At 38.6% G+C, this 27,695-nt stretch overlaps 1 protein-coding gene across 8 annotated transcripts in view; it reads right to left on the reverse strand.

Annotated features, from left to right (window-relative positions):
* The window catches only part of DNAH7 (dynein axonemal heavy chain 7), a 270,148-nt gene that overhangs the window by 239,884 nt on the left and 2,569 nt on the right, over positions 1-27,695 (reverse strand). For 6 of the 8 annotated variants that reach the window (XR_012154342.1, XM_073306230.1, XM_073306228.1 and 3 more), the window contains exons 2-7: positions 18,409-18,474; positions 14,931-15,039; positions 13,409-13,562; positions 10,919-11,012; positions 5,984-6,164; positions 5,502-5,577 (exon numbers count right to left, since the gene is read on the reverse strand). Coding sequence is in view for 6 of the 8 variants with exons in the window: in XM_073306230.1 (XP_073162331.1) it covers positions 5,502-5,577; positions 5,984-6,164; positions 10,919-11,012; positions 13,409-13,562; positions 14,931-15,039; positions 18,409-18,474 (680 nt within the window). In the remaining 2 variants the exon portion in view is untranslated. Of the gene's footprint in view, positions 1-5,501; positions 5,578-5,983; positions 6,165-10,918; positions 11,013-13,408; positions 13,563-14,930; positions 15,040-18,408; positions 18,475-27,695 lie in introns of those variants that run through there. The other 2 variants (XM_073306229.1, XM_073306232.1) reach the window with 2 other exon arrangements.

Consider the following 27,695-nt stretch of genomic DNA (forward strand, 5'->3'; position numbering starts at 1 on the left):
ACTGAATTGGGATGCTTAAGAGGAGAGAGAATTGAACTGGATATGGTGTCTGCTGTGTGTTATTTCTAAATCCACGTGTCTATGTTTATAGCACTCCAGTTGTTGAAGTAGTAACACAGGTAGTCATCAAATGGGGTGGGAAAGGAATGATGAATTGTTTTTTGGCTCTCAGGCCGCATACTAAACTTGAGGTCCAAAGCCTGGCACAGAAGTCAACACTGGGACTTATTTGTCGTTTACATCGGGCTTAAAAGTTTTTCTCCTTTGCTGCTAATGTTGCTGAGGAGGATGTTTTTGTTGATGGCAGTGGCATCTCTGTTAAAAATAACATGGCAAAGATGAGAATGGATATTTCTGCATGTGATACCTGAACACAGGTACTCAAGTTCTCCTGGGCTGTTGATATACTTACAAATATCTGGCTGTAAACCTAGCATCCTTCATTTTTCAAGGACTTCATCGTCTTTGTGTTAAATAAGCCACCTCATTCAAAGGGAAGGTACTTCATATTTAGCTTTTGTTTTTTGGAGTGAGTCCAGATGTTATAAGTCACATGTGATGCCTAAGAGAGATGGTTCAAGGTACTGCTCTGACAGAAGAGTAAGATGAATCAAATGACACTATAACACTATGCATTGCAACAAGCCATCCTTCAGAAATGAGGGCACTGGCTAACTGCCTCTGATCTTCAGGAAAGGATGTTGCAAATACCACCACCTTTCCCCAAACATGGTACTGGTAGGAAGCCATTACAGCTTCATAATTTAACACTCTTATGCCCAGTGTTGCAGATGAAAATATTTTTCTTCACAGAGCATCCACTCTTTTTGGTTTCTTTATAAGATGGCATAGCATATATCTGATCACCCTCAGACTTCTGAATTGCAGTTTCTTCCACATGCAGATTTGGAACTGGATGGATGTTGGGTGGGGAAATGAAAATCACTTATGCAGTAACTGATACAATTGATCTGCCTTGTCTGATAATGCTTGTACAGATGTAGGAGTGGGCATATAGTTTTTGCTGGTTGCAAGAGTCCCTCTACAACTGGATGTGTAATTCTGTTCTTCAACAGAGAGCCAAGGTTGTTGTAGAATGGAACCTGAAGAGATCCGGTCTGCCAACTCAGGATTAATTTCTTAATATTCTTCAGGCACTACAGGCTCTCCCTCTTCTGAGAGCATGTCTGGTACAATGGTTGAGGATTACTGTCTTTTCCTGTAAATTACGGATGGATCCAATGACCAAAATCTTCCCAAAGCTCTTGGAGGAAAATACTTCTGCTATAATGGGTGTGCTGGGATTCCTAGTAATGCTTGGTAGAGAGCCAATCAGGTGGTGAGACATGCCTACTACTAATTCTTCTCTTATTCTGGAAAAGCAGTAATATGGGGATCCAAAGAAGCTCGTCTTTTCTCTTCCATATTTTTATCACTCCCTTCTGCATAACATAAACTGAGAGTGCAGATCTGTATGGTGGATTTGAGCTACCACTGTTAATGGTGGTTGTGCAGGCTCAAAACAAGGAGCTGGATCCAGTGTGTACAAAACATTAGCTGCCTGATTTGTCAGATGTCCAAGACCCTTTCTGGCCCAATTTAGGAGCCGGAAGCTAGAAATTCAGAGAAAACAGATGCAACATATCCCCCCGAGTGCCTTTAGGCCCTAGTGACAGAGTCCTGCTTGTGCACTGAGTCTTTTCACAGTACCAAAGTTCCCAGATCCAAGGGAGGTCACTACTGTGAATTGGCTATTACTAACAGTGTTTCTCTGCTTTTCAATTTCAGATCTGACAGTTTAGGATCCTTTTGGGTACCACAAGTTTCTTGAAACTCAGAATTGAAGAAGGTATCTCATGCAAACATTTCTGTTGCTTCTTCTCTCCAGAAGCATTGGGGAGCTGAAGCTGGACTATACACACTTGTGGATCCAAGGGACCATACTGGATCTGGAGGGCTTGGCTACCTGTTGTTCCTTCAAGCAATTGGAGTGAAAGTACAGTAGACTGAGTATCTTGAGGGACGGTGTCCCTCTCTGAGGCAGGCTAGGCATCTTGTATAAGTGTCCAATGCCAGAAGGACCAAGGGACAAGAGGCATAGGTTTTGTACTCCTGATTCTTGATTTTCCAATCCTCCATCAGATCCTAAAAGTGCAACCAAAACGCTAACGACCTATACTAACAACTAACTAGAATTTTTTTTTAAAATGAAACACTGAAACAATAAATAGCTAAGATTTAGGACAGTATTTCAGCTAAAATTTAGGCTAGGTGTAAAAGGCATTGTCTAAGCTAAGGGTCTAGGCTAAGGGCCCAAAACAGTTCCTAATCCATCAGCTACTCTGGTTGGAAGGAATGGAGGTGACTGGAGCACCATGCCCATTTGATAGCCTCACCCTCAGAACTTTCAGGAACAGTAAGAGCAGGGTCAGAAAGGGCTGTGAGAGTGCTCCAATCAGCAGTGTTATCAAAAGGTTCCATTTCAGAGTTGCACCATCAGCACATCCCATGAGTGAGACTATGCAGAGGCTACTCGAAGAAGAATCAAGACTTTTCCCATTTTTTTGCCATGGCATACAACCAGCTTAGCCATTTAGCAATTAACAATTTTTCATCTCCCAATAGTTGCTTTCATAAAAGACAGATTTAAAATGTCTTAAATTGAAGTCCAAAATGAAAAGAAAAAACAGTAAAACAAAGTGGAATTTTAACTACATTACTGAAGAAAATGGTTGCTGTTTCATAGAGACATATGAGGCCTGAGCCTATAAAATGCTGACCACCCCTGACTCCCACAGAAGACACCACCACCCCAGGGCTCTTGGTGCCTCACAAGAGGCACTGACAAATCCACACGATCAAATCTGATGTTTCCATTTTAAAAGCCACGCCTCTCTGCTGTGCAAAGAGGAAAACAGAACCATTAGTAAGAAATGTCCCATATTTCTTGTGAATACTCTTGTTTGCACCCTCAGAATGGACAGCTATAACAAAACAATTTCTGTCTACAGGGGAAAATACTGCTTAGTAGTTTTTGTAATTAATTTTGTGAGACTGCAAAATAGCTATTTGAAATTTATGTAACACCCAGCTAAGAACGGTTCCTATATTAATTTGATTAGAAGAAAGTTTCATGCCTCAAGTATGTTAGTGGAAGAGAATTGTTTTGCCAAATGGCACTAGTCTGAGACAGAATTTTGCACTTATGGTAAGCAAAAGTAAGTGTGCAACTGCAACGTAAGATATATTTGTTCTACCATAATGTTCTCCCTTTTATACACACCTCACCACCTCAGTGGAACAACAGGTGACAGACAACATGGTAGTTCTGCATGGGATAGCCCCTATGCCCAACCATCAGAAAACTGTACTGGACCTTTCCCTCATATATTGCCACTCTTTTCAGGGTGGGAACTGACTAAGCAACACACAACACAAAATTTGCAGAGATTACAGATGTACATCTGATTATATTTCAGGTATCTTAAGCCACAGGCCAGAAATGTAAATTACAGCAAGACCTTTTTGTTAAATAATTTTCTGGTAATTTTCCCCACAATATATGGCCCAGTCAATGGAAAGAATTTTCATGGTTTTCAATGGGCTCTGGATCAAGTCCGTATTGTACTACTGGTGTCAAAGCCATTTTAGGGGCTGCAGTTAGAAGGTAGGGGAGGAACAAGCGAGGAATACAACAACAACACAAAGCAGAGTCTTATGTATTTCAAATACCAAAGATAAAAAGGTAGAAATTGTAACTAGTTAGTGTTTTAAAATAACTGTATGTGCATTGCCTTTATATATCATAATACAAATTAATGTAAACACTAATGCAATATGCAAGATGTACTAATGAAAATTACATCTCTATCTACAGATGAAAACTCTCCATGTGTCTCATGTCGTGGAAGACGAGGATTAACATGAAGCAGCATAGCTCTGTTGCTATGGTAAGTTTGGCTATTTGGAATGAGGCTAATTTTGTCAGTTTTTCCCCACTGATTTGGCTGCAACTTAATTTATAGTATAGAACTCTGTATTTCTAGGTCTCTTTCAAATCCTTGACAGCTTTAGTTAGGATTGGACTATTTCACAAGGAATATGATGGGCAAATAAAAGAGCATTTGACAAGTTAACATAAAAAGCTAGACTGCAGACCAATGGATGGGTTAGTTAAAAAACTGAACTCTAAAAACGGAAGTCACAATGTTGCCAGGGTGTCTGTGGGGTTCCTTTCAACTAAAGGCAACTGGTTAGCCAGTTTATGCTTAAACCTCCACATATAAGACAGACTGCAACCACTTCACTTTCATATCCCAGAAGGGCTGAAAACACATTCTAGAATTGGATCGTTTATGCTGCTCTTCACCAAGCAGATCAAATTTCCACTTATGTGACATTGATTTTAGAGCTACAATGACTGTTAGCTGATCCTACTCTTTTTAAGGCAGGTGTGAAAGGAATGCATACAGTCCATTACTGTATACAAAGATATCATAGAAGATTAGGGTTGGAAGAGACCTCAGGAGGTCATCTAGTCCTACCCTCTGCTCAAAGCAGGACCTACCCCACTAAATCAAGCCCTGGCTGGGATGCTTTAGTTGGGTTGGTCCTGCTTTGAGCAGGGCGTTGGACTAGATGACCTCCTGAGGTCTCTTCCAACCCTAATCTTCTATGATTCTATGGTATCTTTGTATACATTAATGGACTGGGTGCATTCCTTTCACACCTGTCTTAAAAAGTGTAAGATCAGCTAACAGTCATTGTAGCACTGAAATCAATGTCACATAAGCGGAAATTTGATCTGCTTGGTGAAGAGCAGCATAAACGATCCAACACATTCTAGAATTGGATCATTTATCTTTCACCTTTCTTTTGCCTGCTTGCCAACTGATATTCTCCTTTAGCTATGTTGGTAGAGGCTTATCTGATAATTTCTACATGCCAATTCCTAAATGTTAAATATATTATTTGTTTGCTTCTCAATGAGTGCTTTGTAATATGACTGAAAGTTTAAGAAGTGTACACATTGTTGAATTGTTTTGAGAGGAAAGAAAGTGTTTAATTACTGTTGCTATATATTGTATACTTGGACTAAAACTTACCAAGATGGATCCTTAGCCATTGTAAATTGGCATAGCTACACTGAAATCCATGCAGACTGTGCACTAAAAAGCAATGTCAATTTACATCAGCTGAGGATGTGACCAGTTATCTTATGATCCCTTGCTGTGGAACTACATCCAACCTTATAATCTATAAATGTTAAATGCTCCAACAGAAAACTTGTTCTCAAAAGTTTGTCAGACTAACCACATTTTTCAGTGCTTTAATATGCAACTATATGAGGTTATGCAACAAATAACTAAATATTTCTTTTTAGTGATAATTAACATGCTCCAGTTTGGATCAATTGCCTTTCTCTAATAAGGTTGCCCTACATACAGTATTCTCTCCTACTGTTGTCTAGTCAGTGTTCTTGAAGGAATATGTTTTCTTACTCTGCACGATGAGGTGGAAGAAAAGCTTCCTTCTTGTCTTCATCTTTTCCCCTGGGATCTCTTAAAACAAAGTCAACTAAAAGAAAGTATAAAAAAAGCCAAAACATAAATATGCTTAGCAAAGGAAAAACAACACTAGACTAATGGATCCAAACAGTTGGGCAACCCCAGTGAAGTGAATGCTGATGCATGGGTGTAACTGCACAGGGTATGTAATTCAAAATTTTATTTAAGTGAGATTTACAAAATAAAAGCAATTTTTATGAAACAGCAAAAGTATTGAATGATGCCATATTTCTCCCTTAAAGGAAAAAAATATGAAATCCTGTAGAACTTTCCTATTAAAAATATGTATCCAACATCTCAGTCACCTACAAACTTCTAATTTATTTAAGGATGGTATTCACAATGAACTTATATGAATATTCTGAGTTATTGAAATATATAACTAAAAAGAACAGATATCATCATCATCAATTTACCTATAGCTTTCTTTACACTCAGAAGATAGTCTTCTTTCATTTCATCAGACAGTAAATATATACTTTCGCTGAGTACTTTCAGATGCTGTGGAACTAAATCCAAGACATGCTCCAGCCAAGAGTCTTCCATTGGAGCAACATGTTCTGTATCAATTCCATGGTGAATGTAATAGTAATATTTCTGTACAATAAAGGCATTAAATAAGTTGGCTCAGTTTGGCATTATAACAAAAAGAGAAAGATGTCATTGCTAGTGCTGCTTTTGATGGAAGCATAAGTACATTTCAGGAGTATTAAGAATTGGTTTACATTATATATATTTTCTATCCAGTACATGTTTTCTTCTTTTTATTTGGGTTTTACTAGTCCATCTGTAAGGTCTGATTAGCTTGCTGTTTCATTTTGTCTTTAAAAAGTTAAGCAAATTAGGAGCTCTTTGATGGAACTAATTAATAGTTTTCTACTACAAAATAAAACACAGACAGCTGGGTCAGACTGAAGGGAAGTACTGGTGAAACTCAAAGCCATTCACCATGCTGCAAAAAAGGGAAAATGCAGTTTTTAATCTTCAAAGGAAAGCCACAGATGTGTGTTTCACCAACATTTATAGATTCATAGATAAGGTCAGAAGGGACCATTATGATCATCTAGCCTGACCTCCTGCACAACGCAGGCCACAGAATCTCACCCACCCACTCCTGCGAAAAACCTCTCACCTATGTCTGAGCTACTGAAGTCCTCAAATCGTGGTTTAAAGACTTCAAGGAGCAGAGAATCTTCCAGCAAGTGATCCGTGCCCCATGCTACAGAGGAAGGCGGAAAAACCTCCAGGGCCTCTTCCAATCTGCCCTGGAGGAAAATTCCTTCCCGACTCCAAATATGGCGATCAGCTAAACCCTGAGCATATGGGCAAGATTCACCAGCCAGATACTACAGAAAATTCTTTCCTGGGTAACTCAGATCCCACCCCATCTAACATAGTTTCTGCATAGTCCAATAGGCTTGTCAGTTTTATTTTGAATTACAAAAACTACCTCAGGGCATGAAGCAGGATAAAATTATTTTTTTAATAAATTTTAAAACAGACAAGCTAATCAGGCTGCAGATGTGAAGTAAAAGTATAATTATAGAGAGGCTGGAAAAAGGGATACTAAGCAGTGAAGGCAGGAACAAAGGACAAAGTGCTATACACTCTGCTCCTATTAAAAGGCAAATAGCAGAAATCCGAGCAGAAAACAGACCTAATTTGTAGAAGACAGGTATGGTAGTTCCACCAAATGTTCCACCCACTCTGCAGACACCCTGCTGCGGTACAATCAGAGGGTTAGAATTCTGTGGGGTGTCAAGAAGCATTTTAGGCTTACAGTAGATCAGCAGGAATAAGAAGCAGCTACTGCAATGTATGCTTCTCTAGCAAACTGTTAGATGTTCAGGATATCCATGTAAGTTAATTCTTCTTGTAACATTAACTACTGCTTTATACTTTCATCCTTCTTGGAAAGGGGATCAGGGAGTGGAAATGGCAAAGGCACCAGTGGTAGAATGGCTCCACAGTAATTTGTTCCTAGCCCTCTCTGTAGAAGCTCCTAAGATCAGTAAGGATACACCTAGATTTTCCTATCAAGTCTCTGCCTCCGTGTGGTATGAAGCCCATGATGCCACCCCTTAAGCATGGCCTTTAAAGGTCAGTCTATTTTGGAAGCATTTTCTCCCTTCACAAGGGTTATTCTGTGAGAGGAACGAATAAAGTCCATACAATGGAAGAAGAGTGGGGGGGAATAGAGTGGGAGAAAACACAGATCAATGCAGACTGATAGGAAAGACTATCCCAAGAAGTCCAGCTGGACTGAAATAATTTTAAAATGTGCAATTTGAGAAATTTTATAAAATAAAACTGGAAAGTTATCTTTAAACATATTTTCAAAAATGCACACCCAAAGTTAAGCTCCTATATTCATATTCAGGTATCTTAAAAATGACCTAATTTTAAGAAATGCTGAGAACTTTTGAAAATCAGTTTGCTTATTTAGGTACCTAAATATGGTTCTCAGAATCTAACTTTGGGTGCCCATTTTTCAAATTCTTCAGCTGTATTTTTAGCCTGTTGGCTTTATCAAATGTCAGGTGTTTTGTTCCTTATTTTTATTCATTAGTGAGATGAGGCTACCTGCAGTATATAAACTGATAATTCTTAAATTCTGTGGTAGTGCATTGGTTTAATGACCCATCAATAAGGACTTCTTAAGAACATTTATAAACATTATATCATAGGACACACTTTCAAGGACATAATTTAGAGTGCATCCTAAGGAATTTTGGTATAATGATTCCATTGACTGACAGACACATCAGTAGATATTTTACATTACATTAAGTGCACTCAAACAGCCACACAGTGTATTTATTCGATGGAAGAACACCCACCAACATCAAAAGGAGTTGCCCAATAGACTGCAGATAATATGCTGCCCAAGAGACCCTCAAATGATCAAAATTCTACAGGGACGTAGATAGTACAATTTTAGACTTTGTCCACACTGGCAAGTGAACAACAAAACTTTTGTCATTCAGAAGTGTTAAAAAAAACACACACCCCGAAAGACAAAAAGTTTTGTCAAGGAAAAGGGCCAGTGAGAAAAGCGCTTTGTCAGCAGGAGCGTTCTCCTGCCAACAAAGATACCACCACTCATTGGGGGGTGGAAGTTTTTTGTCGGTGAGAGAGCTCTCGCCTGGCAACAAACAGTGGTTACACTGCATGCCTTTTAGCGGCACAGCCATGTCACTAAAATCTGCATAGTGTAGACAAAGCCTAATTAGATTTTTATTGTTTTGTATCTTCAAGACTCTTTGTGTTATTAGGACTTAAAATATGTATGCAAAATGAGACACTAATGTATTTTGTTTAATAGTGATATTTGCTTAGTTTTTAGTCTGAAAGCTTGAGAGACAGTTACTGAGGAATATAATTTACCAACATGACAGGGAAAAAAAGCTGTTGGACTCTATTTAAAATGCCAATCATTAAAGGGGAGAAGAAAGAAAACAAAGATCTGTTTTAGCAGATTAAAAAAAAATTATTTACCATCTAAATTAACCACCAGATAACAAAAGTTGTTCATAATAAAACTCTTTGCTGTGATCTTTAAAATCTAGATTTTAGCAGCTAGGTAATATGGTAATTAGGTGATGACTTTTTCCTCACCCATAACTATTTCACATTTGGGGACAATGTATACCTTCAAACCAGCGGCACTGCTATGGGTACCCACATGGCCCCACAGTATGCCAACATTTTTATGGCTGACTTAGAACAACGCTTCCTCAGCTCTCGTCCCCTAATGCCCCTACTCTACTTGCACTACTTTGATGACATCTTCATCATCCGGACCCATGGAAAAGGAGCCCTTGACGAATTCCACCATGATTTCCACAATTTCCATCCCACCATCAACCTCAGCCTGGACCAATCCACACAAGAGATCCAATTCCTGGAAACTATGGTGCTAATAAGTGATGGTCACATAAACACCACCCTATACTGGAAACCTACTGACTGCTATTCCTACCTACATGCCTCCAGCTTTCACCCAGATCACACCACACGATCCATTGGCTACAGCCAAGCTCTACGATACAACCGCATTTGCTCCAATCCCTCAGACAGAGACAAACACCTACAAGATCTCTATCAAGCATTCGTACAATTACAATACCCACCTGCTGAAGTGAAGAAACAGATTGACAGAGCCAGAAGAGTACCCAGAAGTCACCTACTACAGGCCAGGCCCAACAGAAAATAACAGAACGCCACTAGCCATCACCTTCAGCCCCCAACTAAAACCTCTCCAACACATCATCAAGGATCTACAACCTATTCTGAAGGACAACCCATCACTCTCACAGATCTTGGGAGACAGGCCAGTCCTTGCTTACAGACAGCCCCCTAACCTGAAGCAAATACTCACCAGTAACCACATACCACACAACAGAACCACTAACCCAGGAACCTATCCTTGCAACAAAGCCCGTTGCCAACTGTGCCCACATATCTATTCAGGGGATACCATCTTAGGGCCTAATCACATCAGCCACACTATCAGAGGCTTGTTCACCTGCACATCTACCAATGTGATATATGCCATCATGTGCCAGCAATGCCCCTCTGCCATGTACATTGGTCAAACTGGACAGTCTCTACGTAAAAGAATAAATGGACACAAATCAGATGTCAACAATTATAACATTCAAAAACCAGTCGGAGAACACTTCATCCTCCCTGGACACTCAATTACAGACCTAAAAGTTGCAATTCTTCAACAAAAAAACTTCAAAAACAGACTCCACCGAGAAACTGCAGAACTGGAATTCATTTGCAAACTGGACACCATTAAATTAGGCTTGAATAAAGACTGGGAGTGGATGTGTCATTACACAAAGTAAAAACTATTTCCCCATGCTAATTTCTCCCCTATCGTTACTCACACCTTCGTGTCAACTGTTTGAAATGGGCCATCCTGATTATCACTACAAAAGTTTTTTTTCTCCTGCTAATAGCAGCCCACCTTAATTGATTAGTCTCATTAGAGTTGGTATGGAAACCCCCATTTTTTCATGTTCTCTGTATATATATATCTTCCCACTGTATTTTCCACTGCATGCATCTGATGAAGTGGGTTTTAGCCCACGACAGCTTATGCCCAAATAAATTTGTTAGTCTCTAAGGTGCCACAAGTGCTCCTTGTTCTTTTTGCTAAAAAAATAGTTACCCTAAATTATCAACAATAAAACCTCTGTACTGTATGCCAAAATAAAACTAATGTCAATTAAAGTGCCTACTGCCACATAAATTCAGAATATTAGTCACCTCCTCACTATTTCAGTGAAATAAAAAGCAATCATTTATAATAATATTGCAAACAACACTGTCTTAATTACCAAAATGTCTTTCTCTATGGGTGTAGGAGAACCCGTTCTTGGAGGCTGGGTTTCATCTAGTGAAACAGGCTGTTCCAGAGTAAAGTCTTGCTGCCTAACAAAACAAAAATGACATAATATGCATTATGCAGTGTTGTTGTAGCCATGCTGGTCCCAGGATATTAGAGGTAATATCTTTTATTGGACCAGCTTTTATCTTTTATTGGACCAGCTTCTGCTGGTGACAGAGACTTTTGGGCTTTCACAGCTCTGTGTCTCTCACCAACAGAAGTTGGTCCAATAAAAGATATTACCTCACCCACCTTGTGTCAGTACTATGCACTATGTTTTTCAGACAAACTGTATTGGCATCTCTAAAAGCTACCATATCATATCTCAGCAGTGGTCAACAGAATGATGACTGCCACCACCTGAATCATAAGTATAATCAAGAATTCTATATGGACCCAAATATTTTTCCAGACAATGGAATAGTTTACTAAATACCTTTTCTTTAAAGTTTCACAGGTGTAGTTCTCAATTATGCCTTTAATGTGCATAGGGAATTGTTGTGCCTATTGACCATATTTTGAAAACAAATCTAATTGTAAGATTTAAGCAGGAAATACTTCTAGAATTTCAGTTAAGGTATCTTTATTTAGTAATTTCTTTCAAATCAAGGGACTAGTCATATTAGCAAGGACTATTCATGTAAGTAAAGTTGGCAGACTCAAACCCATGGTTCGTGAAAAAATGGTCTTATAATTATGAGAAGGTTAAATATATTCTAAGAAATTATTCAAATTAATCCATTGCAATCAGTTGACAATATTAAAGAAAACAAGAAAGCTCCTCAAGAGGAGATATGTCCCTCATTATCCAACATTGACACAACTTTGTTATTATAATTGCACTACGCTAGTCAAATATTTTTTATATTTACACAGTTAATAAATTCTAACCCATACATTTTTGTTTGTTTGTTTGCTTTATGCTAAACTATGGGATTAGATTCTGGCTTTCTGTTTTATTGAATTTGTCAACATTTTCATACCAGTATTCAGATGGTCCATCTCATTCTCACCTTAGCAGCAGGAACACATAATGAAGAATATATTCAGTTAGAAAAACTAATATTTATAATATATTTAGTTTACAAAATTTCCAGATTATGTTAAGTAACAGGATTTATCAAACCAGTTCTTTTGGGGAATGGTTTATCAGAAGAATAGTTTTATTCCACAGTTTACCATATTATGGTTCATTTATGGCAATAAAATATTTTCAGTCATGCTGTGGGCACTTCTGCATCTGTGCAGCCAGATAAAAAGATGGTCAATGCCCCAAGAAACTCTCTCCAAACTGCTAAATATTTAAGAAACAAAACACAAAACATGTTTTTTATAAACATCTTCAGGGCATTGTAAAGGTTGATGTATTTACACAAGAAGGAAAATATTTTGGAGTAGCACAAGCTTCAGGGTATCTTACTATGATTTTAAAATAACTTTAAAATATTTTAAAGATCCATTTTAATTATAGTGACACATCCTTACAGTGAACTAATTTAGCAATTATCTCTTTTTGGAAAATCATTTCTCATTAGAGGTTAAAAGTGACAAAACAAATTTAAATATCTTCCAGATTCACGAACCGCTGATATACAGAAATTTTCCAGGATATCACTCCTTGCTGTATTATAAAATAATAAGTGTGACTTCAGTGAGTCAACTGGGAATATTCTAAATGCAGTTTAATAATACCAGTATCAGAGGGGTAGCCATGTTAGTCTGGATCCACAAAAACAATGAGGAGTCCGGTGGCACCTTAAAGGCTAACAGATTTATTTGGGCATAAGCTTTCGTGGGTAAAAAACCCACTTCTTCAGATGTATGGAGTGCCACCGGACTCCTCATTGTCTTAATAATATCAGTGTCCACAATCACAGCTTTCTGTCCAAGTTATGAAACTACAGTGGAGCTTAGCTGATAATTATGCTTAAAAAGTGTCACATGAGATTTAAAAAATGTCAGGATGAGCATTTCTGGGTAATTTCATCACACTTGAAACAATGTTTCAAATAGGAATGAACAAGCACTTTCTGAAAAACTAATAAGCAGCCTGAATCCATCACATATTCCCTGCTGAATCCAACACAAATCTTAAAAGATTTTGATCGCCTAATAAACTCCAGCTACCAAATCTACTCTTAATCCAAATTCTAATACCTGCCCTTTCTTTCCCCAAAAGAATAATATGGTTAAATCCCAGTCTGCGCAGTTCATAAATTACTCGTATATACTCCCAATTTTAGAGGAATCAACAGAAGTATAGAGAAGAGTATCTTATCTGGTAGTTTTTATTTCTTAAACTGGGGTCATTTTTTGCATTCATATGCATAATCTGTTATTGTCTTGCAATCTTAAACTTTTTGTTATATTAACATTTTTAAAAATTTCATTTCACCTTTGAAAAGGAAAAATGCATTTATACAAACACAAGAAAACTCACATGATGATGTTAACAAGAGTACTTCTAAAATTTTCACGATCTTTTTTTGGATGATAGCTGCTCCGCGCTTTAGAAGTTGATGTTCCAGCAACTGGTTCATTAACTGCAGAGTCCTGTATCTTGCGTCTCTTATTCCTCTCCTCCAAATATTCTCCTTCCATGAAATATATATATTCAAGTTGCAAACTATGAGCCCAAACCTGCAATATCCTGAGTACCTTCTAAAGGTTTTGAGAGTTCTCAACTCACATTTATTTCAATGAAAGTTGAGATTTCTCAGCATCCTTCAGGATCACACCCTACATCATTTGCAGCAAAATTAATGAAACAAAACTAATACCTGCTTGTACTGTACAACTGTTAAAGAATATTTCTATAAAATCTATTTCTAGATCTGTAAAGTTACTATTTTAAAATATTTCTTAATTTTATTTCCTGTGAATAGGTCCAACTATTCTTGACCTGTGGTTTGTTTGGGTTTTTTATCATAAATACAGAATCCCGTTTCTGTTAACTGCTAAAGTAAAGCTATATTCTAACTATATTTCTTTTGTAGATTTTGGGTGAAATTCTGGCTCCACTGATGTCAACTGGAGTTTTGCCAGTGATCTCACTGGGGCCCAGATTTCATCCATTGACTATATGCAGCATTTTACTGACTACTGTGCTGATTTTTACATTAAAAAAAATCAAACAACACAATTCTGCACCACTGAAGTCAATAACAGTTCTTCCATTTCCTTCAATAAAAGTAAGACTGGTTCCATAATTTACTAATATGAAAAGTTGGAGAGACTAAGTTAAACTATTTTGTACAACACTAAAAATTCAATTTTTAAAGCAAATATTCTGGTTCAAAGGCTACTTGATAAGAAAAAACAGTATGAAGAATTACAATTAAGGATTTCTAATATTCAGATATACTAAAAATGAATCTGACTTTTGGAAACTTACATCATTGTATAAACTCTTTTTATACTAGATCTCAATACAATCTTTTAAGTGAAGTATATTAAAATATGCAAATATTCTAAGGCTTCTCTTTGCTGTTTGACTAGTTATGGCAAACATTCCATTTCCTAAACTAATGGCTTTTCGGTAATGTACAATCTTATGCTAGCAGCTGGAACTATTTATTTTCTGATAAAGAAAATATTAAATGAACAATGTTGAACTAAACAGGCAAGTCACTTTTCCAGCCCTAAAAATATTAATAAAATAATAAACAATATTTTGCACTTCTACGGCATTCTTCATCCAAGGCGATTATGGCACTTTACAAACATTAATGCATTTACCTGCACTATGTTTGTAAGATAGGTAAGTATCATTGTACCCATTTTACAAAGGAAAAAAATGAGGCACATAAAGATTGTGACTTGCCTGAGATCATATAGGAAGACTGTGGCAATCTGGGAATAAAATTCTATTCTCCTAACTCTATAATCTTGTATTAACTCAATTTTACACTATTTTTTCCTCAATTTTTTGTTGTTCATTAAATACTGAGTGGTAATCTTACCAGGTGAAAGCTCATTTTTGAAAACAAACTGATCTGGCTCATCATCTTTCTGTTCTTTTCTCAGATGAAATGAAGGAGAAGCTTGCTGCCATTGTGGCTTAGAGCTTACCTGAAATAAATATTTTATTCTTTAGCTTTATAAAATAACAATAGCAAGAGACAGCTACATGTCTTTGACACACACTTAAAAACACAGTACATTACAAAAGAAAACAGCAGCCGCATAACATACAATAATAGTAACAAAGCAACACAAAAATAAACCAAATTCTCTATTTTTCTTTAAATACAGGAGATAATCACTCAGAACCCCAGAATAAAATATTATGTTTATGCCTATTATAAATTATTAGTAATTTTTGGAGTAAGTTAACAGTATATACTTACTACTACGACAGACCCCAGACATTTATGAAGATGAGAGCAATATGGAAAAAAAAGCAAAAGGTAAGAAAACAGGGGGGGAAAGAGGTTTAATAAAATCTTTTTCTGGTTGAGTACCGTAGATATCAACAGTTTCTCCCAGGTGAAATCTACAATCAATTTATGTAACTGCTGCTGCCAAAAAAATAGTATTTGGGATCCAGGATACCTATCCCCTTCAATGTTTTTGTTTTGTTGTTTTTTTAACACAAAGAAAAGGCTTCTCTTCCTGGTTCTTGCCCATTTTGGGGGTCCTAACTGCATGGCAAGATAACATAAGGTACAATATTCAGCCATCAGTAGCTTAGCAAATCTCACACTGCTTACAAGAATCCAGTACTATCTTTCTCAAGTGTAACTTATTTAAACAGCTCCGTCATCCTAGAATTTTTTTGTTATTATTATTCCCAGGCCAATGTCCCTGGAAATATGTTTGTAAAGGAAATGGCTTCTCAGCCTTAACTACACTGCCCTCACAATTACTCAAAAGCATTGCCTTTATCTTTTCAAGGGGCAGCAATATGCAAAAATTAAGAAATCTTATTAGTGACTGTTTACACTGCAACTGGGAGGTGTGATTCCCAGTGCAGATCAACAGATGCACTGGCTCACCTTGAGTTAGCACCATAACAATAGCATTATGGACACTGCAGCATGGGCAGTGGTTCAGGCTAGCTGCCCAAGCTTGGAGCCAGGGAGTATGATGGGCTTGGACTCAGGAGGGTAGCCCAAGCCTCTACCTGTGCTGTAATGGCCACACTGTTATTTTTAGCATGCCAGCTGAGTGAGCTAGTACGAATCAGTCTACCTGTGCTGGGAATCACATCTCTCAGACAGCGTAAACATACTGTGACAGAGAACTGATAGCCAACACCTAATTCCCCACAAGCCCTGATGGAAGGGAAGAAGACTTAACTACCTAATCAGACTGTCGGCTGATGACTAAGGGGTTAATTATCCCATCAGCTGAGAAGGTAGTTAAAAAGCACAAGAAGGAAGTAAAAAAGGAGACAGAAATCTTCCTAGCCAGAGTCCCTTTCTTTTCCCTGGAGAAAGGGCTGAGGATTGAAGGATGCTCCAGGTAGAAGAGCTGCATGGGGATGTGATGGTGGCAAACACAAACAAAAACTCACAATGATGTTGACAATGAAGAGGTATCCAAGACAGTTTGTGAGGAACTCCAAGATGGGAAAGGAACCTGCCCTGTTACACATACCTATACCTCATTGGCACCCCTCAGGCAGAGATACGATTCTGTACTACCTTTGCAATTTTAGGCTGTCAGAAAATTGAGGGAGAGGATCTTGAATCTTTGTAACTTTTTAGTCTACAAAGACATGCCAAAGACTAAATCAGAGCTATTGTACAGTGATATCTGGCAGTTTTCATATACAGAAGCAGAATTAACTTCCAAATATATCTCAGTTTTTTTGCCCTATTAAGTTTCCCTTTCTTATTCAGGCATATTAAAATAACTTATATGTCCTCTCTTGTGAAATCCTACCCAGGGTTAAATGTTAATCCATAAATGCCTCTTCTACCCATCATCTGTCTGAATCCAGGTTTTTCCCCCAAGTTCAAAATTTAAATTTTGTTTTTGTTTGAAGGAGTAAGATTGGGGCTCAATTAAATCCTTTACTTAGGTCTTCTTCATCCAAATGTGATAGAGTTTTATTTTAAACAAGCTCAACATGACCTAAATTCCATGTTAAAATTAAATATACACAAAAGGTTAAAAATGTCAGGTAACAATGTAAGAGATAAAGTGATTAAAATTTCATTTAATATAGTCGTAATTATACGGTGAAACTTGCATTAAGAATCACCTCCAATATTTAATTTGTTGTCTTAAATGACCACTTTAAAATATTCCCAAATTTCCAAAAAACTTTTTTATCTTTCATTTAATTACCAAGCACTACCAGGTGACCAAGTTTTGCTAGTCTCTTAAGATTTTCTTTAAAAAGATTTTCCTGAATTTTGCCTTCTTTTTCTATTCTCCTGGACACATTTGAAAAGATCCAACACCAGATATTTAATACATGCAGAATTTCTGACAATTGTATACAAGTTGTCTTTCATTATGGTTTTGTGGATCCCGTGAAACGTATCATACACATTACCACATATCGATGTATCACATACATTTACCACAAGCATATACGATGGTTTGACTAATCTGGGGAACGGACCACATTTTTTCCATTTGGGGCAAGAATTAAATTGAGTTTTCACGTATACTCTTTTTATTAGAATAAACCTTTAAAAAATGACTGGGCTACATTTCCCATTTAACTACTTGAAACCAATTCTGAATAAACATTGTGAGATATCCATTCCTAACAAGACATTTTGAAAATCTTGATATCTTTTGAATTAGAAACACTGAGCCTGACTTACCAGTGCATTATTCCAGTTTCAAGCCAGTCTGAAAACAGCCAATTTCAGAAAGTAGCACTGGCATAAAACTAAAGTAATACAAGGATGAATCCGGCCAATTATTCATGCTCTGTAGATGTCCCCTATTTCACTGAAATATGGAAGAGGTTTTTGCAAACATTTATCTCAAAACTGTTTGTCACTTTACATTGAGTGCAACAAATGTACATGCCTGAAAAGAGACTTAGGCCCTAATCCTATAAAAACACATGTGCTAACTTCACTGCAGTGAGTAGTCCCACTTAATGGGATTACCCATGGTAGTAAATTTAAGCAGATGCATAAGTGTTTGAAGGATTACTTGTATGTTGCCTTTCCACTCAAAACAGCTAGATTGTGGAGGCTTCAAGATATTAGAATGAATTATATTCCAATTTTTCTATAACATTTATTTTATAGCTTTCGTCAGTATCTTTTATTCTTTTCAATATTTTCTGCTCATCTAAGTTAACTAGTTTAATTGTTTTCCAAATACTTCTTGTACATATATGTAAAACCTTGTTGTTTTCAATGTATACATTGCAATGAGGTCCAGTTTTCTATGTGGGATCTCCCATGCTTTGCTGCACATTTGAAAATAAAAAGTTGTTAAAACAAAAAATTTAAAAAATATTACCTGAGCCAACTGTGGCAAAAATTTTACAGTCGTCTTCAATAATTTTCCTTTCCCAGTAGGTCTGGGCTACAAAAAAGAACAAAAAGAAAATAAATTATATAAATATTTAAACTAATAATACTAAACTTCTAAGCATGCTAAAACTTATGATTTACACTATAATTTTGTTTTTGTTTTTTGTCCAATAATTTTCACAAATATACTCACTTCATTTCCCCTAATCTCTGTAGATGATGGTTTCAAAAGATATTACCTCACTGTAGCTGAGAGCATACATACAGCTGGGAGCCTGGGTAGACAGACTTGTGCTAGCTCCTCTAAAAATAGCAGTGTGGCTGCAGCAGCTAGGGTTACCACCTGTCTGGGTTTTCCCAGAATTGTCCCTTTTTTGAGGTAGCTGTCCCAGGAAATCTTTCAGGGTGTTCAGTACACACTACTGGCTGTCCCAAGAAATATGTAAGGATGCTCAGTACATCATGCCAGCTGTGCAGTGTTAAGGACTCAGGATCATCCCAGATATCCTGGGGTTTTTTTGTACCTGAGAGGTGGCAATCCTAGCCGCATCATGGGCAGAGGCTCGGGCTAGCCACATGAGTCAAAGCCCACCTGGATCTGAGCTTGGGTGGCAAGCCAAATTACCACCCATGGCACAATGTCCACATTGTATATTTTTAGCATGCTAGCTCAAGCAGAGCTAGCACAAGTCTGTCTACTCAGAGCTGGGAAGTACACTCCCAGCTGTACTGTAAACATATCCTTAAAGAGTCACTTCATACCAGCAATCATTCATAATAATATTTTGTCAACATATACACAACATACCTTTCTGCACACAAGATAACAGAAACAACCCTATGCTGTCTTTTATGTTTATCACAAACTCTCAGAAATGTAGAGCTGTAAGGGTCCTCAAAACAGAGGTGCTGACTTTCACAGTTCCTGAGGGGTGCTCAACTCCTGCTTTGCCCCAGGCCTCGCCCCCACTCCATCCCTTCCCCCAAGCCCCTGCCCCTTCCCTCCACCTCTTCCTGCCACCCTCCTCCCCCATGCCTCCTGCACGCCACTGAACAGCTGATCATGGTGGGAGGGAGATGCTGGGAGGGAGGGGGAGGCTCTAATCAGCAGAGCCACCAGTGGGAGGGAGGGCTGTGGGGGTGAGGGAGAGGAGCTGATTCGCGGGACTGCTGGTGGGTGCTGAGCACCCATTATTCTTTTAGTGCCCACGGAGTCAGCACCTATGCCTCGAAAAGTCATCAAATCCAGCCCCCAGTGCTGTGGAAGGACCAAGTAAACCTAGACCATCCCTCACACGTGTTTTTCAAGACCTCCAATGATGGGGATTCCACAATCCAGGGCTTAACTATCCTTATATGTAGAAAGTTTTTCCTAATATCTAACCTACATCTCCCTTGCTAGAGATTAAACTCATTATTATCTGTCCTACCTTCACCAGACATGGAGAACAATTGTTCACTGTCCTCTTTATAACAGCCCTTAAGATATTTGAAAATTTATGAAGTGCCCCCTCAGTCTTCTTTTTTCCAAGATAAATCATCCCCAGTTTTTTTTAACCTTTCCTCATAGGTCAGGTTTTCTAAACCTTTTATCATTTTTGTTGCTTTCCTCTGGACTCTCTCCAATTTGTCCACATCTTTCCTAAAGTGTGGTGCCCCGAACTGGATACAGTACTACAGCTGTGGCTTCACCAATGCTGAGTAGAGTGGGACAATGAGCTCCCATGTTTTACATACAACACTCCTGTTAATTCACTCCAGAAGTATATTAGCCTTTTTCTCAGCTGCATCACATTGACTCATATTCAATTTGTGATCCACCATAACCCCAGATCCTTTTCAGCAGTACTACCACGTAGCTAGTTATTCTTCATTTTGTAGGTGTGCATTTGATTTTTCCTTTCTAAGTAGAAAGTACTACTTGTCTTTATTGAATTTCATCTTGTTGAATTTAGATCAATTCTCCAATTTGTCAAGGTCATTTTGAATTCTAATCCTGTCCTCCTAAGACCTGGCAACCCCTCCCAGCTTGGTGTTATCTACAAATCTTATAAGCATACTCCCCACTCTATTATCCAAATCATTAATGAAAATATTGAATAGCACTAGACCCAGAACTGACCCAAACAGGACCCCACTATATATGCCCTTTCAGTTTGACAATGAGCCATTGATAATTACTTTCTGAGCATGGTCATTCAACCAGTTGTGCACCCACCGTACAGTAATTTCATCTAGACCACATTTCTCTAGTCTGCTTATGAAATTGCCTTGCAGGACTGTGTAAAAAGCCTTACTAAAATCTAGATACATCTCACATCTACTGATTCCCCCCTATCCACTAGACCAGTAATCCTGTCAAAGAAGAAAATTAGGTTGGTTTGACATGATTTGTTCTTGACAAATCCATGCTGGCTATTCCTTATAACCATATATTCCTTCAGGGGTTTACTAATTGATTGTTTCACAATTTGTTCCAGTAACTTTCCAGGTATCTGTGACACACTGTGCCCCATGTTCACCCCTGTTTATGATATGATACATAGTGTACAAAGTATGCCTTGTGAGCTTTCATTTGAAAACGCATAATCTGCTGAATATTATTATCCTACTGAAATATGTGTAACATCACTGCATATAAAATTGTGAGATGTTGCCATGATTGTTAGTGAAACATGCTGTAGTTCTAGGTAACATTATCAGATCATTTTCTTGAAGACAAAAGCACACTGGCATGCCAGGTAGGTGCTAGAAGACCATCATCTGAATAACTGGATATTCACCACCGGACAGTAGTTTTCCCACCCCTGCTCTAGACACCCCTCCTCCCCCATCTCTACTCATGGCAACAAGATTCCTTGAAAGACAAAGGTGCATCACTGAACTAGGGGAGAGTGGTCCTGGCCTGGAGGTTTTTTCCATCCAGTACAGACTGTTGAAAGCTTTTTTTCTTTTGTAACCAACTATGATTTGTATGCCTTATCACTTGTAAATCACTTAACATCTATCTTTCTCTAGTTAATAAATTACTTTATTGTTTTATCTAAACCAATATATTTGGATTGAAGTGTTTGGAAAGCCTCCATTTGAGACAAGACTGATACATATTCATTACACTTTATTGGAATGATGGACTAATTTATGAGCTTCTATGGTCCAGTGGGCTACTGAACAGTACAAGATGCACATTTCTGGGGGGCAAGGCTAGGACTGAGGGATATGTGGTTGCAGCTCTGTATCTATTCATGGATGGCTGGGCATAGAATTCGTCTACTCAGCTGGGAGTGACTTTGCATGCTGGTAGCTGTGAGTGATCAAAGCCTGGAGAGGTTTGCTGTTCACTAGCAAAGCAGTGTAAAAGGCATCCCAGGCTGGAAAGGTAAGGGGACACAGCAGTTCAGGTTTCACCCTAGGGAATGTCATAGTATCAAAGTCAGGCTGACTGGTCTATAATTCCCCAGGTCCTCTTTGTTCCCTTTGTTAAAGATATGTACTGAGTTTGCTCTTCTCCAGTCTTCTGGGACCTTACCCTTCTTCCAGTTCTCAAAGATAAGTGCAACCAGTTCCAAGATTGCTTCAGCGAGGTTAGTTCCTTAAGTACAGTAGGATGAATTTCATCAGGCCTTGCTGACTTGAATACATCTAACCTATCTAAATATTCTCACGGGCCAGGACCGTCCTGCCCAGCCCCTGAGCTCCTGGCCGGGGAAGCTACCCCTGGCCCCTCTCCCGGTGCCACGCCACCATGCGGGCAGTGCAGCTTGCACCCACCCACCTCCCAGGCTTTCCAATAAGCCTGTCCTGCCGCTCTGAGCAGCATGGTAAGGGGGCGAGGGGAGGGGGGATACAATAAGGGGCAGGAGGTCCCGGGGGGCAATCAGGGGACAGTTGGATGGGGCGGAGTGGCAGTCAGGAGACAGGGAGCAGGGGGGCTGGATAGGTCCTGGAGGGTTAGTTAGGGATGGGGGGTCCCGGGAGAGGTGGTCAGCGGACAAGAAGCAGGGGGAGTTGGATGGGTTGGGGATTCTGAGGGGGGCAGTCAGGGGGTGGGAAATGGGAGGCGGTGGATAGGGGGCAGAAACCAGGCTGTTTGTGGAAGCACAGCCCTCCCTACCCGGCCCTCCATACCATTTCGTAACCCCAATGTGGCCCTCGGGCCAAAAAGTTTGCCCACCTCTGATCTACACTTTCCTTCATCTTCTCTTTCTCCTAATGCATTATTAGCTTTGATGTCCTTACTAGGTGTAACTCATTTTGTACTTTACCCTTTCTGATTTGTTCTTACATGTTTGTACTATTCTTTTGTACGGCTCCTTAGCAATTTGTCCATGTTTCCACATTTTGTAGGATTCCTTTTTGATTTTCCAGTTATTAAAGAGCTTCTGATGGAGCCATACTGGCCTCTTCCTATTCTTCCTTCTGTGTTGCTCTGTACCTCAAAGGAACACCCTGCACCCCCATGTTCATCCTTATAATATGATTGTATGGTATCCAATGCAAAGTTTGTCATGTCGGGTGTCTTTGGAAGGCTCATGATGCACTGAGCATTGTTGTTATAGTAATATTTTAGGTTGTAATTTCATGTATATAGTTATGAGCCTGAAAATGTGTCCTCATGGCTTAAAACAAGCCCAAGCAAAACTCTCCAGGAGCAGGGGGGGCAGTTCACACCTCATCAGGGTATGTATGGGACAAACCCAGCCCAGCCTCACAGGAACAAAGGACATTGGCCTAGGCAGCAACAAAGAATCTGCTGGACTTTCAAGTGAGCCATCCTCTTGCCTTGGTCAGTTTGGGACTACGATGAGATAATGCTCACCTGACTCTGAAGGAGGAGCAAAGCCAAGAGGGAAGAAAGAACATGATAAAAGGGAGAGACACTTGCCATGCTCTCTCTCTTCCACCTCCATCTACAGCCACCACCACCAAGCGACTGAAGCACTGATCAAAACAGAGAGCCTTGCTGAAGGGCAACCAGCCAGACTGTGGTGAGAACCATCTAAGTTTGTAAGGACACTGAAAGTGTTAAAATCAGCTTAGAATGCATTTTGCTTTTATTTCATTTGACCAAATCTGTCTTGTGCTTTGACTTGTAATCACTTAAAATATGTCTTTTGTAGTTAATAAATTTGTTTGTTTATTCTACCTGAAACAGTGCATTTGGTTTGAAGCATGTCAGAGACTCCCCTTGGGATAAGAAGCCTGGTACGTATCAATTTCTTTGTTAAATTGACAAACTCATATAAACTTGCAACGTCCAGGGGGCATAACCGGACACTGCAAGACCGAGATTCCTAGGGTTGCGTCTGGAACCGGAGATATTGGCTAGTGTCATTCGGTTGCATAATCCAGGCAGTGGCTGGCCAAAAGTGCTCACTCGCGTAGCTGGAGGCTGTGCGTGAACAGTCCGGGAATAGGGGGTTCTCACAGCAGACCAGGGTAAGGCTGGCTCCAGCAGTCTAGGATTGGGGTGACCTAGCAGATCACCAGTCTGTATAAAGAAAAGGAGTACTTGTGGCACCTTAGAGACTAACCAATTTATTTGAATTGGTTAGTCTCTAAGGTGCCACAAGTACTCCTTTTCTTTTTGCGAATACAGACTAACACAGCTGTTACTCTGAAACTTGTTGTAATATTGCAACCTTTAGGTCTGTAATCAAGTGACCAAAGAGATTGAAGTGTTCTCCGACTGGTTTTTGAATGTTATAATTCTTGACGTCTGATTTGTGTCCATTTATTCTTTTACGTAGAGACTGTCCAGCTGGTAATAGCTCACCTTTCCTGATCACTCTTGTTACAGTCTGAATGGTAACACCAATTATTTCTTGTTCTCTGTGTATATAAAATCTCCCCACTATATTTTCCACTGTATGCATCCGATGAAGTGAGCTGTAGCTCACGAAAGCTTATGCTCAAATAAATTGGTTAGTCTCTAAGGTGCCACAAGTACTCCTTTTCTTTTTGCGAATACAGACTAACACGGCTGTTACTCTGAAACAAGTCTGTATAGATATCTAAGATATTGAGCTGATTCCCTCACTGATTTCCCTCTTGTTGCTCTTATGACCCTACTAAGAAAAGGAGTACTTGTGGCACCTTAGAGACTAACCAATTTATTTGAGCATAAGCCAAAAATTTGTTAGTGTCTAAGGTGCCACAAGTACCCCTTTTATTTTTGCGAATACAGATTAACACGGTTGCTACTCTGAAATCTATGACCCTACTGTTTTTCATGTCTCCCCACAACATCTAAACCTCTGTTAAGATCACCTTTTTTATATTTCCCTGTGGGCTTTTGTCACGTGCCCCCCTTGACACCACTTAATCCAATTATGATAATAAACTAGTGGTCACAAATTTTCATTAAAAACTTTTTTGATGGAAAATTGCCTTTATTCTAAACCAAAAACTCTTGCAAAGTACTTTCAGTTTTTCCCAAATGTTCTGATTTTACATCAAAAAATAAAATGATTTTCCTCATTGTTTACCCCTTTATTTCCCATTTTCCACTGAACGCAACCCAGTTAATGGTGTTATGTGGTTAGGGGTTTTCCTCATTTTTTCTGGTTGGTTTTTTTGTTTGTTTGTTTTTGTTCTTCAATTTTTCACTCTAAGTTTTCCAAACCTAGAGAAGCTTTTAAAAGTGACAGAATACCAAAAGGAAAAAATAAAGAGTGAAAAAAACAATTCTTCCACCACAGGACTGGATTTTTCACCCTAGACCAATACAAGTGGCTGATGGTTCCACCTATAAGCCCCTTGAGAGCCACACAGATCTTGCATCTGCGCCTCTTCAACACTGCTGGGCAGCCCCCCGAGTCTTGTTTTAGCCTTGGGGCAGCAAAGTTTCCATGAGCCATACTGTCAGCCAGTTTCTCCATCTACAGGAACTTCCATGAAGGAAGTTACCCCTCTGCATTATGAAATCAACACAAGTTACTGCAGACTCTTCCCCCATAATTTTTTTGTGGTAAGAGTCTGACAGAGTCTAGCCAGCCTCTCAACCTATTAACTCTTTAGAGCCCAAACCCTGCATAGGGGATTCCACAGGGTTAGGGGAGACACCATTCCCCCCTCTGCATCTCTGTCTCACCAAACCTGGACACATACAGGCAGACGCCCATTCACATGCATCTGCAGAATATAGTAAAGGGGCCTTGCTTTTTAGTCTATTTGCCATTCAGTTCTGATAACATTACTAGAATAAATCAATGAAACAGTGGCATAAATTCAAAAGTTAATTGCTGCTCTCCAGCCCACTGCTATTAACTTTTCACACAATTATTAAGAATTAATTTATGAACATTTATTTAAATTCAAACCATAAATGTAGATTCACATTATATTTAATTTTTTTTCCCTTTTGAGAGTGAGAAAGGTACTCTGCTGAACAGGGGACAGGCTGCAGGGCAAAAAAGTACAGTAGTTCTATGCAAGCTCTTCCCACAAATACATAGTAGCTGGCTTTTTCTGTTAAAATGATCGCAGTAAAAGAATCAAAGGTGACCTTTAAATTATCAATGAATTTCACAGTTAATACTCCCCTCAGATTAATAAAGGCAGCCAACATCTCTCAGAATTATTATTTCAGTCTTTCTGTGTGCAGATTCATAAAATAAAAGATCCCAATAACAGATCCAATGTGAAAGATTTCTTCATGGGCAGAAGAGCACCCTATGTAGCCATTTTTTTACACCTGTGAAAAGTGGATTCAAAACACTAGCAAAAATAAGAATAATAGCATTTTACACTACAAGTGTAAATGACTACACAAAGAGCAAGGTAGTACAGAATATTTTTTATGTAAAAAGTTAAACTGATAATGCCACCAAAGAAGCGCTGACAGTGCAATGCATAGGCTAAATCCAATGTTCAGTTATAGTGAAAAAAATGTATGCCTCACTATTCCTTATCCAGTTTACTGTATATATTTACTATAATAAACCAAACCCCAGAAGTCCCTAAATATGTGGGTTATAGTGGAATTATTTTAATATTGATGGTATTTCTATTTAATCTTGATTGTGTGAGATGATCTTTAACAGGTATTTAGATATATAATTTCATTATGGAGCCACCTGCTAACATTCATAGCTGAAGTTGCAAATCAGCACTCCATTATATATGCAATGTTTATACCGTGCATAATTCTGAAAATAATTTAATTTAATCTTAAACTGTTCACGCTCCCTCCCCCATATAAGAATTCCCATATGCAGCAAACTGTACCAAGCTACCATCGAACTTGCTTCTGCAGTTTATAATGTTATACATTTTATAATGACTTTAGAGAAAAGCCCCTTAAACATGCTGTAAGAACAGCAACCCTGAAACAAAATGTCAGTTTATGTTTACATTTCAAAACTAATTTTAAAATTATATGAATAGCTGCAAGGAGGATTGTATCACTTTTGAATACCTGATTTAAAAGAATTCAGAGTACAGACACTCCACTTTCATTTTACTAGAGGATATCATCCTGCAATCAACTTTCCACTAATGAGATGAATGTTAAAGTCTCCTTTAGCAAATATGGTTATACCACCTGCTCTGTTACTCAAAAAGTATGTGTGTTTAAGTGAATGTCAGAGAGGAAAAACAAGTCATTTAAAAAAATTTAATCCAGTCTGTTTACTTAAGCCAAAACATAAAAAAATTCCATCCAGTTCAAAAGAAAACCCCCTAAATATGCTAGATTAGCATAAACTTCAGTAACAAAGCTAGCCTGAAATCATACATAAGGGAAATACTGAAGTAAAAGAATGCCCTCCTCTGTTTAAAAGTATGCACACATTCTGCATATGATCCTATGCTTCTATTTGAAAAACAAACACTCTAGGTCTTATTCTGGCTTGTCTTGTATGGAGTTACCAGGTGGAGGGGAAGAAGTTACAATACTCCCTACGGTCCTGATCTTGCAAAGACTTATGCATGTACTTAACTTTCCCACTGTGAGCAGTAGTACTATTGATTTTAGGAGTCTTTACACTGGTAAAGTTAAGACCATGCATAAATATCTGCCAGATGAGGAGCTACATGTACAAACCTAAGCCAAGCTCCTCTTCTCTCGTCCTTAAATCCTACTTTCTCCATGAATCCTTAACATCTTGTTCTTCATAGCTATAACTCCCCTCACTCTTTCCTACTGGTCCCCATTGTCTTGCCTATCCTAAACTTATAGGTGTAGGGCACATATCCTATTCCATTTGTAAAATATCATGTACATTTACTCTGTTTTTAAAAAATCTGATGAAACATGGCAACATCTGATTA

Source organism: Lepidochelys kempii, chromosome 11, assembly GCF_965140285.1.
Source record: "Lepidochelys kempii isolate rLepKem1 chromosome 11, rLepKem1.hap1, whole genome shotgun sequence".
Classification (NCBI taxonomy): Eukaryota; Metazoa; Chordata; order Testudines; family Cheloniidae; genus Lepidochelys; species Lepidochelys kempii.